The sequence below is a fragment of the Haliaeetus albicilla genome, chromosome 2 (genome assembly GCF_947461875.1).
Source record: "Haliaeetus albicilla chromosome 2, bHalAlb1.1, whole genome shotgun sequence".
Classification (NCBI taxonomy): Eukaryota; Metazoa; Chordata; class Aves; order Accipitriformes; family Accipitridae; genus Haliaeetus; species Haliaeetus albicilla.
The window spans coordinates 12,242,687-12,257,279 of record NC_091484.1 but is presented as its reverse complement, the minus strand read 5'-3'; the positions used below and the strand labels follow the sequence as shown (position 1 = coordinate 12,257,279).

General features: G+C 59.6%; 1 protein-coding gene across 3 annotated transcripts; it reads right to left on the bottom strand.

Annotated features, from left to right (window-relative positions):
- Positions 1 to 1,067: 1,067 nt before the first annotated feature.
- On the bottom strand, positions 1,068 to 3,918 carry LOC138688151 (uncharacterized). Of its 3 annotated transcripts, none has more exons than XM_069799002.1 (4): positions 2,859 to 3,175; positions 2,141 to 2,299; positions 1,800 to 1,922; positions 1,068 to 1,525 (listed from the first exon to the last, which is right to left on the bottom strand). In XM_069799002.1, exons 1-4 carry the CDS (start codon positions 3,141 to 3,143, stop codon positions 1,172 to 1,174), a joined length of 921 nt encoding a protein of 306 aa, XP_069655103.1. In that variant the 5' UTR covers positions 3,144 to 3,175; the 3' UTR covers positions 1,068 to 1,171. The 3 variants fall into 3 exon arrangements, with proteins under 3 accessions (XP_069655103.1, XP_069655112.1, XP_069655097.1); XM_069799011.1 differs by adding an exon at positions 3,814 to 3,918 and having other exon boundaries at positions 1,293 to 1,922; positions 2,859 to 3,041; XM_069798996.1 differs by having other exon boundaries at positions 1,293 to 1,922.
- Positions 3,919 to 14,593: the final 10,675 nt, after the last annotated feature.

Sequence of the window (14,593 nt, the reverse complement as noted above, 5' to 3'; positions counted from 1 at the left end):
ACAAAGCCAATACATTAGTATATATCACTTCTCTAAATAAAAATTCCCCGTAACATCAACTATCCTCAAATAAATAAATTTAGTATGAAAACCTTAAACCCCCCTCATGCAGAGCATCTGAAAGTAGCTGGTCAAGGAGTATAGGACTCTGAGACCCTGTCACCTGCCAACTAGCTGAGGGCACGCTCTGCCACATTGTCCGCACCCCTCGTGAGGAGTGGACATTGCATCATCGCCGGTGCCCAAACTTGGCGCATTGCTAGCGGGCGATCCTCTCGTGGGGCTTTGTGCCAGAAATTGCAGCCCCCTGGGCAGGCATGAGAACTGTTTTTGGTCGCCCTCTGCAGCCTCTTATTGGACTCAGTCTTTGTCACCTCGTCAGCCAGGGCGTTAATGGGAGATGGTGTCAAAATGCGAACTAAACCCAAAGTAAACAACATCCTTTGGTCTCCCCTGTTCCCAGCATGTTCTGCTCCATCCTCTTCCAAAGGACCAAAGCAAGGCCGACCAGCCTGTGCTGCCTCCGATCTCCTTTCTGGCCCTTCCCGAAGACAGGAGCCACATTTGCTTTCTCCCAGTCCTCGGGAACCTTTCCCAATTGCTGCAACACTTCCAAGATCATTGAGAGCAGCCTCATGGTCACGTCAGCCAGCTCCCTCAGCACCCGTGGGTGGATGCCCTGAGGCCTTGGCATGGCCCCATCCCGGCCCCCCCGGTCTCTAGGAAAGAAAGATCAACTCTCCATCGGTGTGACCATGAAAGGAAATTTATTGCCACCAGAACCCCGTGCCCATCGTGGTCCACAGCCGCAGAAGATGCTGTCTGCCCCTGGCCGCAGGCGATGATGGAAAGCTGCAGTGACACAGGAGGGGTGATGAGGAGCTGGCCTTGCTGCGTGCTCCCCTTCTGCTCCAAGCCAGGCTTTTGGCTGCCAAGCCTCTGACCTCCTCCCTGACCTGCAGAGCCGGAGCTCAGCTCCGCTCCAACCTACCTGAGGAGAGGAGCCTCATTCCTGCTGCTGCTGCCAAGAGCCGCCAAGGCCTCTTGTTTTTTCCAGGATGTCTCCTAAGGCAAAGAGGCAAATGTCAGAGCGTTGCCCTCCAGCCCTGTCTCGCGGCCCTCCCCTACGCCTGGGACATGCTCGGGGAGCTGGAGGGGAAGGCTGGAAAGATCAGAACTTTACAGTCGGGACGTAGCAGCAGGCAGAGCCGAGCATCGCTTCGTGCGGGGCCCGGCCACCCCACCAACGCCAGCTCTGCACGCTGTCGCCTTCTCCTCCGCTCGTGCCGAGCCCTGAGCGAACCCTTCTGCGGCTGCCCTGCCAAGGCTGGCCCCGGTCTCCCTGGGCGGACGGGGAAAGCGCAGTCCCCTGTGGCTGTCTCTGTGGGGAGCGCAGCTTCGGGCTCCAGCCCTGACTCTCACCTAGGACTGCGCTGGCGGCCGAGTGCAGCGCTCGGCCGTTCTCCAGGCGGCGGCTCCTGGCGATGCCGTGGAGCCTCTCCAACATAGCAGGGGCATCTCTGACCTTGGGGGAAGCAAAGAGGCACGATTTCTTCGCTGGCCAAAAAGGTCGCTCCGCTGACCCACGGCCGGTCGAGCTGGCTCGGCCACGAGGGGAAGGAGAAAGAGCGAGCAGGTAGCCAGGAGGGCAGGCCGTGTCTCAGCACCAGCTGCCCGGCTCCCATCCCGCCCGGCTCCCATCCTGCCCACCCTTGGCGTGTCGCCTCACGCTCCCTTCTCGGTTCGGGGGAACAGCCCTGCGGCTGCGACGTCTCCCCCCCGGGACACAGCTCACTCACCAGGCAATGGCCAACCTCGTACTGCAGCTGGGCTGCGCTCAGCCCGATGGAGGTGACGACGGTCTCCTGCACCCGCTCCGGCACCAGGAACGGAGCGCAGAGGTAGAGGGTGGTCCTGCACACCTGAAAAAAGAGAGTCGTGCCACGTTGTTCCTCCCCCGTTGGAGTGGCCGGGGTCCTTCCCAGGAAGCTCATCCAGCCGAGCTCTGCTGAGCTCTCCCTAGCAGAGGGGGCTGCCCCAGGCGCAGTCTCCAGGCGGGGAGGGCACTGCCTGCAGCAGTTCACCAGGCAGCTTTCTGTGGCTTTCGACAGTTTTGCAAAGAAGAGCTGGGGGCTCTTACATTGGAAACTTCAGGGATGGGATCCCGGAGGTGCAAGAGAAGGCTGACCCAGGTTTCCCCCACTTCTCTGGTGAAGAAGGATCTTTTCCCGGAGGCGGAGGCGGCGGCGGCCAGGGCAGCGTAGAGGCTGAAGGCTGAGAAGCGAAGGACATCTGGCTCCTGCAATTCACAGACCCCATCTGTCAGCTGGGTAACGAGGGCACCTCCTACCACATCAACAATCGTGCGCTGCCTGTGGAGGATGGCAGCCCAAGAAATAGCTGTCGTCCGCTCATTCCCACCCTCAAGAAGCCAGTATGTAAAGAACCGAAACAAGAATCCCTGATCAGTAAGTCAGTGTGCTTGAATACAGTTCTTTGGAAAACTATGTTTCGGGACCCAGGTTTGGAAAGAAGGTTGCCTCATCCAGACCCCTTCTCCACCACATAGGTCGTGAGTCCGAGTGTGACTCCCAATCTACGGGGAGTCTCAGGGCACCTGAGCATCTTTCTGGCAGGGGAGCTGTCTAAAGCCCGAGAAACCACAGGGGCACGTGAGAGACCCTGTTGTCCTGGGGGAAACACGGGCGCTTCACAGCACAACCCACCCTACCCGCGCAACAGTGGGGAAAAATGCTCAAAGCAGACATTCCGCCAGCAGAGACCCTCCCTGCAGCATGGGGAGGTCCCAGCCCACCCCACTGCCTCTCAGACAAGCAGGAGAAAGTTATTTCACTCACCGCCTCAAAGAACATCTTGGTGGACCTGGCAATATCTTTGAAGGCAGACCCCAAGCCCTCCGCCTTCAGCTTCCTCACCACCTCCGCCAGCGCCAGCATGCTCTCGGCAGCCACCACAGGACATGTGGTGTTCTCCAGGCCCCTCTGCAGCACCTCCAGGATGGCCGCCTTGTGCTTCTGCACCTGCAAAGCCAAAGACACCCACAAGCTTCTCGCTAGTCCTGACCCGAATGGCTTCTCTTTACCATGGCTGATGTTTTGCACCAGGAGGTGCTGTCCCGTCATGATCCCCTCATAAAGGCACTCAGACTCTGTGAAATACCTCTTAACATCCTATTTATCAGAGCTAGCGCTAGAAAGACTGATAGAGATAGTCCCTTCAGATGCTAGGAACCCTGCAAAACAGCACCGAATGCACCTCCAATCCCGATGCAGGGTGCTGTGCAGACACCGCCTATGGGAAGGGTAAGGCCATTTTGGCCATTTGAGCTGTTACAGGATTTTCCTACGAGGCCATGCAGGCGGCATAGTCGCTGGTACATGGGGGAGCTGCCCGCAGGCTCCTCGGTCGCAGCGAGCTTGCTAAGCTCCTCCTGAGGCCAAGGGACGGGATGTGCACAGAGCAGCACAGGCTTGGGTCTCCTCAGGTGCGGTTAACTGTTAGGTGGCTCTCTGAACTCCTTGGCGGGCAATGGGCTTTGGTCAGGATCCCTTCAGCTGCCAAGGGCTGAAGTTGCTAGAAACCCGCTCAGAGGCCATCTCAGCCCAGGAAGCCTTGTTTGGCACCAGGTTTCCCCCTTGCCACCCTGTTGACATCAGGCGAAGGAGCGTGGTCTCAGGAAAGAGCCCCGTTTGCCTTTACTAGCCTGCCCAAGGTGCCGAAGCCCCTTGCCGCTCTTCACCAGGCTCTTGCCAGTGAGGGGCTGCAGTCAGAAAGGGCAAAAGTTGGTCTCACCTCCTTGGGTGCTCCCCTGACGGCGCTGCCCAGGCCTCTCACTGCCATCTGCCGCACGGCGCCGATTCCGTGCTGGGATTTCTCCACCAAGACACCTAGGACCCTTTCCAGGGACTTCTTCTCCATGACTGGCGGATCCTTCATCAGCTGCAATAAAGCAATATGCCCGTGAGTGCCACCTAAGTCGAGGCACACCACGCGAACGGGCTTCGTAGAAAGGAGGATCCGTTGGATCCCTTGGATGGTGACGCTCTCTTCTGGCACCTTCTTCCTTCAGAAAGAGGCGTCCCAAGCAGCAGTTTTCTAAGAGAAGCCCTCTGCACCCTTCCTTCCCCTCCTGTTGCCTCACCTCAGCAAAGAAAGCTGTCGCTGTGAGCTGCAGGTTTTCCGAGGGGGAGTTCAGCCACTGGGAGAGGGCCCATATCACACCCCTTGTGACCAGCCGGTTGCGAAGCAGGACACTGCACACAGAGAAGGCAACTCACGGTCACGCGGCAAGGACGCCGGCCACGACCCCAAACTTCCCCAGCTCCCTGCACACATGGGAATGGCCCTGGCACCCATGTCCCCGGGCACAGCCACCCACGAGAAGGTGAGACGCAAGAAGAGGATCTCACCTCGTCAGGAGACACACGCCGTCAGCGTGAGCCTGTGGGTTTCTGAGGGATGCCCACGCTCCCTGCCTCCATAGCAGCAGCAGCCATCTCTCCTCCATGCATCTGCTCAGCACCAGCTCTAGAGCCTCACAGTAAGGGCTGGGAAAAAGAAAGCCCAAAGACATCTCAGGTCGCAGCAGGTCCAGGGAAGATTTGTCTGTAGCAGAGCTAAAAGGCTCCGCTGCCTCGGGAGGTGTTGGTTCACTCATCCCACACTCCACGCCCGTGAAAATGGACATTTTCATCCTTTGCCATGCCTCAGGCCACTGACAGCAGGAGGAAACCCAGGGTCCCCGTGCTCCCTCGATGCCAGATGCCCAAGGTGCTCCCTAAGGGCTCTTCTTACCAGCATTCTATGAGACAGCCCCAGTTCCCCCCAACCCTTGAGGACCAGGAGCAGGGGCAGAGCCTGCCGCTACGAGGACGCGACACAACGGCTCCGTCCGCCTATAAATTTTAAAGGCAGGAACACCACTGCTGCAGCCAAGCCCTGCGGCCACACGCTGCCAGGCCACAGATTACACGAGCTAAGTCTCCACCACGCCAAACCACAGACGGCCGTGGCCAGAGCTGGGCCACAGCCCCTGGGCCGGGAAGGGTCTTCTCCCCCATCCGCAGGGTGCTCGGCCGGACCATTCCCACGCAGGGTCTCTCCCCAGTCCGCGGAGGGACAAGAAGGACGCCCTGCCACCGGGGTTGCACACCAGGCAGGATGAGAGCAACCGGCGATGCCAACCCCGTGACTCCTTCCTCTCTGGGAACGGACATTTCTCCAGGAAAGAAGAGAAGTCGAGCCAGCCCTGGCAACCTGCTGCCACGCGTGGGAACCTGGGCAGGCCCAAGCGCTCCCTCAGCGCCACAAATGAACACAGCTGGCTGGGGAAGTAAAGCTCCCCAACTTCCCTGCCCCTCCTGCTCCTTACCTGCGCAGCTTGTCCTCCCTCCTTGATGCACTGAAGAAGAGCCCTCTCTGGTATCTGAGAGGGCCAGGCAGCATCACCTCACCCAGCGCCTTGCTGATCTCACCCAGGAGGCCAGGAAGGAGACGGGGAAGCAGGCGCTGGACCCTTTCCTTGGCTGGCAACACGAACACCACCTCGGAGATGGCACAGGGGAGCTGCAGGGAAATTCGGCCAAGAAACACCCATTCAACAAGGGCTTTGCCCACCAGTGCACTCCCGCTGCCTCCCTTGGGGAGCTTTTGCTGCCTGCAGGTCTCATGCCAGGGACAGCCTTGCGGTCCAGGACCAGAAAAACGTGTCCTGGCCCCTCACAGCCCCAGTGCTGAGATGCCCCAGCACGTTACCCCTGTGCAGTCTCCCCAGGCGTTTGCTAGAAAGCAGACACGAAGCTGCAGGAAGGCCTCTGCCATCGAGCGTACCATGAGGGGCTCCAGAGCAGCCTGGCTGTGGTCCGGTTCGTGAGCGGAGGAGTGGGGCCCAGGGCTGTTCTCTCCCGCTGCCTCCAGCTTCTGTGTTAAGTACTTCAGGACCTGAACCCCAAGGCTGCTTCTCCCCAGGATCCTCCACAGCTCCATCGTGTCCCTGCAGGGCAAGAGACATTCACCCTTGAGCTCATACCCTTGGTACCTGCGGTGCCCTCACCAGAGCCCAAACTCTCTCCTTGTCAGCAGTGGGGCTTATGATGCCTGGTTTTTTCCGGAGATGGGAGCACATGGCCTTGCAATGCTCAGACCTTTTGGGAGACGAGCGACCTTGTTCTTCTTTGGATTCCTCTTAACACGGGCAAGCCACGTTTAATCACAGAGGGGCAAGATGGGAGTGCACGGACCTGTCCATGGGCAGACGTTTCTGGAGGAGGCTCTCGACCACAGGCTCGTGGTGAAAGCAGGCCAGGAGATACACTGCGTGGAGCAGGAGGCGCCTGTGGGTGTCCTTTTGCACAGTCTGCATGCGGCTGTAAAGGACGTGCAGGACTTCTGGCACCTGAAAGGAAGAAGACGAGAAAGAATGCCACAACGTGTCCTTTCCCCGTACTTCTACAGAACACAAACACGGTCAATTAGTTCACGAGCAATGCCTGCTCCCTTGACACGCTGTCAGGGTCTAGTCCTAAACTTCACCATTCCGCTCTGCCCAAGCCCTGGCTCACAGGTCGGAGCGAGCGTGCCCTTGGCACGCAAACACGCACGTGCCCTCGGTTGCTGCACTTGCCTGGGCCCAGCGGTGCCAGGGGCTGAGCACTTTGCCTACACCCAAGAGATGGACAAGTTTCTCACCAAACAGCCTGGGTAACCCTGACCACCGGGCTGTGGCAGTGCAAGATCAAAACCAAAACCACGCTCCAAGCCCATAAAGAAGCCTCACAGTGAAAGGACAGGAACGGGAAGGTCGGTGCATCCCAGGGGTAGCTGTCTCACGGCAAGGACCGCTCCAGCAGGAGACTTTGGACTGCCCGTGCCCATGCCCCCCGCTCCACAGAGCAGAATGTGGCAGGAGGTGCTAACACGCAGCTCGGACCGGTGATACCCTTCGTCTCGGCACACAGGCTGCGTTTCTTTAGCTTGCGTCAACTGCGCGAGGTGTAGTGCAACAGCCAACAGAGAAAAGTCAAAGCCAAGCCGCAAAAAATGTCCCTCTTACCTCCTGATATATTTGCTGTCCACATTTTTCCAGAAAGGTAGTCATCCACATCTCAGCGGCCCACGCACGCTCGTCTCTGGTACACTTCAGGCTTTCCGTGATGGTGCTCATGAAGTCTGCGGCCTCTGGTAGGGGGAAATACTTGCAGACAGTCTGGAGTGAAATCAGAAAGAGGAGAGACCCGGTCACAACTCTGCATCTCTGCAGAACGGGAAGGAGCCTTGAAGGGACTCTTAAGTTCAGCGGGTCGCCTGTCATGGAAGGGGCAATCACAGTACACTCCTGCCATTTATGTTTTATGGAGCCAAGAGATTTAGAAGTGCCTCCCCTCACGTTTGCTTATCTGCAAAGCTCGTCTTCCGACAACAGCACTCTCTCGTGCACACACACACACACACACACACAAACACGACGTGGTATCCGCTCCTTTGACAGCGTGCCTAAAGGCCAGGCACGTCTCGGAGCCTCCTGCCACTTGCCCAACAACGGAGGTGCTGGCATGACAGCTCCCTCTGGAAATGGCGTGGGAGCCTGGAGGGAGCAGAGGGATGTGCAGGAGCCCAGTCGCCAAGCCCCGTACCGGGGCCGGTTACCTTTGCTATTTCGTAAGAGGTCTCAAGCAGAGGCACGTCGTCGGTGGTGTCCAGCCCTTTACGCAGGCACGCAATGTCACCCGCCTCGGGTGCCACCTTCCTGGTCTTGGCTGGGAGAAGCACCAGGTAAAAAGGAGAGTCATATTTACAGGAACCCAACCATCAGCCCCAGCTATCGAAAAAGGAGGACCCGGGGTTGGGGCAGCAAAGGCCAGGAATTTGGCGCAGCGGGATGTGACAGGGATGGCTCTGGGAGGGGGGAAACGTCCTCAGCACAGAGGGATGCTGCTCCCTGAAGCGCAGGCAAGAACTCACTTCTAACCAATTTCTTTGCGGGGACAGTGATTTTGTACGGCCACAGAACACCCCGTCTACAACCTTCCTCCCTTGCGGAGAGCATTTCTTGGCTGGCTGGAGAGGGGTCTAACCAGAACCCCCTCCCCAACCTCACGCTCTGGGCCAGCAGCGGAAGTCCCTGCTCCAAAACTCTGGGCAGCTAACTGATTTCCCCTCTGGTCCTGGGCAGATTTTCCTGACCAAGCCTGGCAAGCCCCCTCTGTCCTCACCTCGCATTTGCAGAAGGTGACCCAGGCAGACCCCTGCCCAGCGGCGGGACGTGGCCAGGGATTCGGTAGTCAGAGGTCCCAGCAGCCCCACCAAGAAGCCAAATTGCTTGCAAGCGCATCCTCTCTGCAGGGGCAAGAGGCGGCAAAAGGGTCGCAGGGAGACCCGGTGCCCGCTCACCTCTCCCGGCCATGCTGCCCGGAGCAGGGATCGGGCAGAGGAGAGGGCAGAGGTGCTGCCCTGCCGCTCCGCAAGACCTGAAACCCAGCGCCCAGCCAAGCAGGGCTCTCTTCTGGGAGAGGCATGGGGCACACAGGAGCTCCCTACTCACCGTGACCTCGAATCGCTCCTCGCAATCACCCAGCAGCTGGGCGCAGACCTGCAAGGCCCTCTCCCGCTCCCACGCTTTGGCCGAGGTGAGCCAGCACTGCAGGACCTGGCGCAGGGGGTTATCCTGTCTCACGACGGGCACCTTTCTCTCCCCGACATCCCTCCGTCTCCCTCCTCTGGACCCTTCCTCGACGGCCTGCCCTGCGGCTCGGCACAGCCCCCAGACCCACCGAGCACTGGCAGTGCTGCCTTCGCAGCCCCGCTCTCTAAGCCCCCCCAAATCTCCGCCTCAGCTTCTTTCCCCATCACCCCATGACTGCGCACATGGACCACATCCTCGAAGGAGGTAGAGGTCACCTCCGCCTCGAGAAGGACTGCTAAAATCCGGCCCAGACCCTTCCTCGACGGCCTGCCCTGCGGCTCGGCACGGCCCCCAGACCCACCGAGCACTGGCAGTGCTGCCTTCGCAGCCCCGCTCTCTAAGCCCCCCCAAATCTCCGCCCCAGCTTCGGAGCGACTCTTTCCCCATCACCCCATGGCTGCTCACATGGACCACATCCTCGAAGGAGGTAGAGGTCACCTCCGCCTCGAGAAGGACTGCTAAAATCCGGCCCAGACCTTCCAAGCACAGCGTGTGCAGGGTCTGAAAGCAAGAAAAGGAGGACTGAGGTTTGGCATCACGGGGGGCTGCCAGGGCACGCTGAGGGGGGATCCTGGCCAAGAGGTGGGCAGCGCCACGATGGCGGGTACCTGTATGTTCCGAGTTTGCCTCGCTATCTTCCCTCTCCCTTCCATCTCCTCCTTGCAAGGAAAGGACAAGATGGTGTGGCAGCACTCAGCCAGCAGGCTGCAACTTTCCTTCCTGCTCAAAGATGGCTTCAGCTTCCTGGCCAGAGAAAAAAAAGGAAGAGAAAAACAACACGGGGACTCACTAGCTCTCTCCAGAGCGGCTCAAATGACAACTGGGTTTGTCCTCATGGAGAGACATCAGAAACGGGAAACGTCGTCCCACCCCGCAGACCCTGCTACTCCCAGAACTACGGATAAGGTCACAGGGCTCCGGGTGGGGAAACAGAATGAGTCCGAGGGTCTGGGCTGTGGACCTTACCTCAGCTGCACCAGACCGAGAAACACTTGGGACGCCGTGGAGTCCCAGGGCTCCTCCATTGTCCGGTCCTGCAAGTTCAAGAGACACACACAAAGTGGGCGGTGGGGACAGGCTTTTTGCGGGGGACAGGCTCTGCTGCCAGACCTACGTAGAAATGCTTGCACGCTTCTAGTGGCGGGGCTGGTCGTGTTTTGTGGGGCCAGAGCACACAGGCAGCACATGTATATCCCATGCTGAACGGCCGCGGGCGCTGGCGCTGAGCAGCTCCTTGAGGAAATCCAGAACTGCCCTCATCACCTGCCGTGGCTTCCCACCCGTGAGACCTCTCCCCGTGTCTGACAGGGCTGGACATGGCCCTGGGCACCAGGGCAGAGCTCCTCAGGCACACCAGAGCCCCAGGGAGATGGCAGAGCATCCCCTCCACAGGAGAGAAGCCCCAGTGCCTCTTGGCTCCCTCCTGGGTTGCTCTTCTCTTGCCTGAAAGAAGCCTCAGGGCTCCTCTGCCCTCCCTGTTCCTTCAGTAAAGGCTCCCTAGCTCCTCTGGCACCCAGCAGCTCCCCGACACCTTGTGCTACTTGCACAGACCCCACGGCCACCCCTGACCTTGGTTGCCAAGAAAGCGACTTGGTACAGGAGGAGCTGATCCCAGGCGTATTCCCGGTGCTGCTCCTCGCGCAGGAGGACGCCAATCATGGCAGCCACAGCCCTGAGGACAGCTTGCTTGTCCTGGAGAGGGAAGGGAGGGCTGAAGATCTGCCGAGCGCTCAGCAACCCCTGCCCACGAGTCCTACCCCTCCCAGAGAGAAGGGCTCGCTCCGGAGGACGAAAAGCAGTTCCCCGTGCTGGCACCCAATGCCCCGCTGCTAAAAGGTCCCAGGATTTGACTGCTTCTTGTCAGCCAAATACTACCAGCCCTGGGCATGGGACTGGCAGACTCCTGGCCTGGGGGGGGCTGCTTTCTCAGTCCCTGGGCTGGAAAGGCAGCTGCCCTCACCTCTTCCTCCTCGCAGCCCAGCCAGTTTTGCACCACGTAGCAATACAGGGGGTAAATGTGTTTGCAGAGCTGCGCTTCCCCGACACGAGGGAAGGGGCATTTGTCCCAGGAGCAGAAGTAAGTCTTCACCCCTTCCGACCATTGCTCCAGAACTGCACCAAAAGAAAGGAAAAAGGGGCAGGTGGGCGCCTGCGGCGGGAAGGGTACCTCGCACCCTCACCCAAGCCTGCTTTCAGCACAGCCCCCAGCTTGCCAGCTTTTGGCTTGAGGCCACATCTGGATTCAGGGGCGCAGATCGTGCGCTCGAGGTGTCTGCGCTCTTTCTCTTCTCCTCCCCACCACAGCTTCTCCTCCTCACGTGCCTGTTCCCCTCCAGCCTATACCCGCTGCATCCCTCGCCCTTCCCTGCCCAAATATTTGCCCTTCAGCACAGGCACGTGAAGCCGGTTGAAAGGCTCAGGACCAGGCAGCCCAAAGGCACCCGTGAGTTCCTCTGTGCAGGTACCCAGCGTCTCCACATCCTGCCCACCAGAGACGTCTGACGCTTCACCCGCCGTTCCTACGTGCTCACGGCAGTTTGGCATTGCCAAAATAGCGAGGTCGGGCTTGGATGCGCCGAGATCGGAGCGAGCCAGCCCGTACCCTTCCCCTGCCTTCAGGGCCACGGCTGAGGGTCTGACACTCACCACCGCAGACGGCACGCCGGACCTGTCCGCTCCCCACTCGGCTCAGGACGGCGCGGAGGGCGAGCAGCGTCATTCCGGCAAAAGGGATGCATCGCAGGGCTGCAGAGAGGGCAGGGCAGAGGGATAGAGCGTGGACGCAGTCAGCCGGAGCTGTGGGGGGGGCCTGGGGTCCAGCCCTCAACGGCACTGCCCATCAGAAGGGCCAGGAGTGTTGGGATGGGGGGGATGTGCTGCAGGGCCAGGGGGACATGAGTGATATCTGAGGGATGGGGGAGGCCCCCGACAATGGGGAGGGCTCCTGCTTTCCTGAGAGGGAGCAGGGAAGGGCTTTGGCGGGCATGGGGAGGATGGTGTGGGGCAGAGCCCCTGAAGGTTTGGTCCCTGACACGTTCCTGCCCTCAGAGCACCTCGATTGAGGCTGTGAGGCAGAGCTCCCGCTCAGCCCCAGCCCTGGCAATGGAGCCTGGCAAGGAGGCACCGCAAGCCCATAGGCCTCCAGTTCGGGACAGAGCATCTGGGAGGGGAAGGATCCCCTCTCCCGGTTATCACGGACCATCACTCAAAGCAGGAGGCCAGGGTTCCATACCGTAGCTGCTGGCCAGTTTGCCCAGGGTGACAAAGACAAATTCCTCGGAGGTTCCCCCCACGGCTTTCAGGTGTCCCTGGAGCTCGGACATCACGAAATGGAAGTGGGAGCCAGCCAGTGCCACCAGGATGTCACTAGCGGCTGTCCTCATGTCATCGGTCACACCCTAAAAAAGCACCATAGGTGAAACGCTCCGCGGGAAAAAGGCTGAGGCGCTCGGACGGGGATAAACCGGCCAGCAATGACCTCAGGGCTAGCCGAGAGACAGTCCCGTCTCCCCAGCAAGACCCCATGGGGACGTCGGCGCCCCAGGCCAGGCATCTGCCCCTTTTTGTGCCCTGGGGAAGGCGAGCAGGACGGGCAACAGAGACTTGAACCCAACTCTCCCCAGGCAGACCACGTCCGCCCCTCTCCGGAGGTCTCGACAGGCTCTCACCAAGTGCCCCACAAGAACGAGTCCCCAGAGCCTCTCCTTAAGCCAAGACTTGCCAGCAGCTGGAATTGGGAGCCTGTGTGTCCCAGCTCCATCCTCCAAGCACGGCTCATCAGTCGCCTCGCACAGAGGGGCTCGCTGGCTCTATACGCACCCCAGCGCGGAACTGGATACGGTCTCTCCTCTACAGGGAGGGCTCCCCAGGACAAGGAGCTCTCACAGGGGCATTGGGGAACCTCCGTCTTCAAAGAGAACAAGCTCACCTGGGCGGCTCTTATGTCACCAGACGCTTCAGCTATCAGGCGGTTCAAGAGACCGCTCGGCAAACGGCCGTCACCTCCCTGCAAGGCGCTCTCCAGCTGGCGGTAATTCTGCACTCGGTCACCCTGAGGACAGACCACGGAAGGGAGAAATTAAGACTTACTTTGCCCTCGTTCCCGGGGAGCTGCGAGCTGCCAGCCCTTGCTCTCCGGAGAGCCTGCGAACGGCACCATCGCCTCGTGCCCCCAGCTCGTGTCTGCGACAGAAAGGAGCGGAGGGAGCAGCTGCCCTGCAGACGGTGTCCGAGCACCAGCCACCGACCCGAGCTCATACCGACGCCAGGCCAGGTCCTCCCCAAACCCACCACTCCTATGGACATAGCCCAGCGCCAGAGGGAACGTTCGGACACGGGACGTGCGGCACTTGCCCTCTCCTGGGCAGGGAAGGCAGGGCTGGTGGGGGGAAGCCCTCAAGCCTCTGGCAGCACAGTGGGATGCCCCCGTCTCACCTCGTTGTCTTGTAGACGCTCCAACAGAGAAGTTGCAACGGCAGCAAGGGTGGGGCCAGCCGCAGGGACAGAACCCATCGCCCTGCTTCTGCCCCCGGGATGCGTAGGTCTTGGCGGGGGACCTACACACGGGCAGCAACCTGGAAGGGAAGAATCCAACAGCTTTCGGAGGGGCCCAGCGACGGCGTGGATGGAGACAAGCTGGAGGTCAATCCCCATTAGACATCCAGGGCGGACATTTGCAGCAAGAGTCACGAGAGGCCAGCGAGGCCACCGGTGGGCTCTCCGTCCTTGGAGATGCTCAAACCTCGAGGGGACTCGGTCCACCGCAGACGACCGCGATGGGTCCTGCCTCCAGCGTGCTTTAGCCCCCTGCCAGCCCCTCACCTTCAAGCACTCTCAGCCTCCTCATCGCAGCAGGATTCCCTGGATGGACAGACTGGTCTCTCCAGGTCTTCCTCCTGTGAAAGCTGGGAGCAACTGGCCCAGGGAGGGACGCTGGAGCCGCAACATCAGAATGGAACATCAGAACCGAACATTGTGACATCATCACGTAACCCGGCTGTCCCTCAGACAACACTTCACCTGGGGTCCCTGCAGGGGGGAACAGCACGGACCCGGGGCGAGGATGGGCCTTTCGAGAAAGCTATTGCTCAAAACCATCTGCGGGCTACAGGCAAATTCAAGCCGTAGGGAACGGGGAAACCCTGCGCTGCAGGGCCCCGCAGCGTGGCCCCTGGCCCCGTGTCACTGCAGCCCTTTGTGGGCTCGGGGGAAAGAGTAGCTGCCACTTCCCACCGAGTTTAGCTGGAGTTGTGGTTACTCATCAATACTTTAAATCCCTGCTTGTTCCTTTCTGATAGCGGCTGGGTTCGCTCCAGGAGCTGCTATTCTTCTGTGTAACCTGCGGGAGACCTCCCCCGTTTCCCTGCAGAGACCTTTCCGTTTTGGTCCAGGCAAATGACTCCGTCTCTCTCTCTCTCCCCAAAAGGTGTCTTTTCCCTCTATATTAAGACAGAAAATGGTAGGCTGAGGCAAAGCTGATCAGCAGAGAGAACATCGAGCGCCACTCTCCCCTGTCTAGAACAGAATGAGGACAGTCTAGAACAGAACGCCAACTCGAAGCTGGCAAAAACGCCAAACCAGAAGGATGTATTGGTCACAACCTTGCCAGTGAGACAAAGGGAGTCAAAAGAATCTGAGTTTACACAATAAAGGGGGGTGAAAGATGATGTTTAGTGCCTACATTGTTGAAATTAGCTGAGGCAGAGACAGTCCTTGATAAGAAGAGCTGGTCCCAAGAACCAGCCAATGAGGTAAAGACAGTCCTTGATAAGAAGCAGGAGCAGGCCCCAAGAGCCAGCTAAGACTGGTCTTGCGGCTTGGGTGAATACCAAGAAATCACTGAGCCTGCGCAAGGAAAAAGGTTACTAGCGGTGACGAAGAGGAGTCATCTAT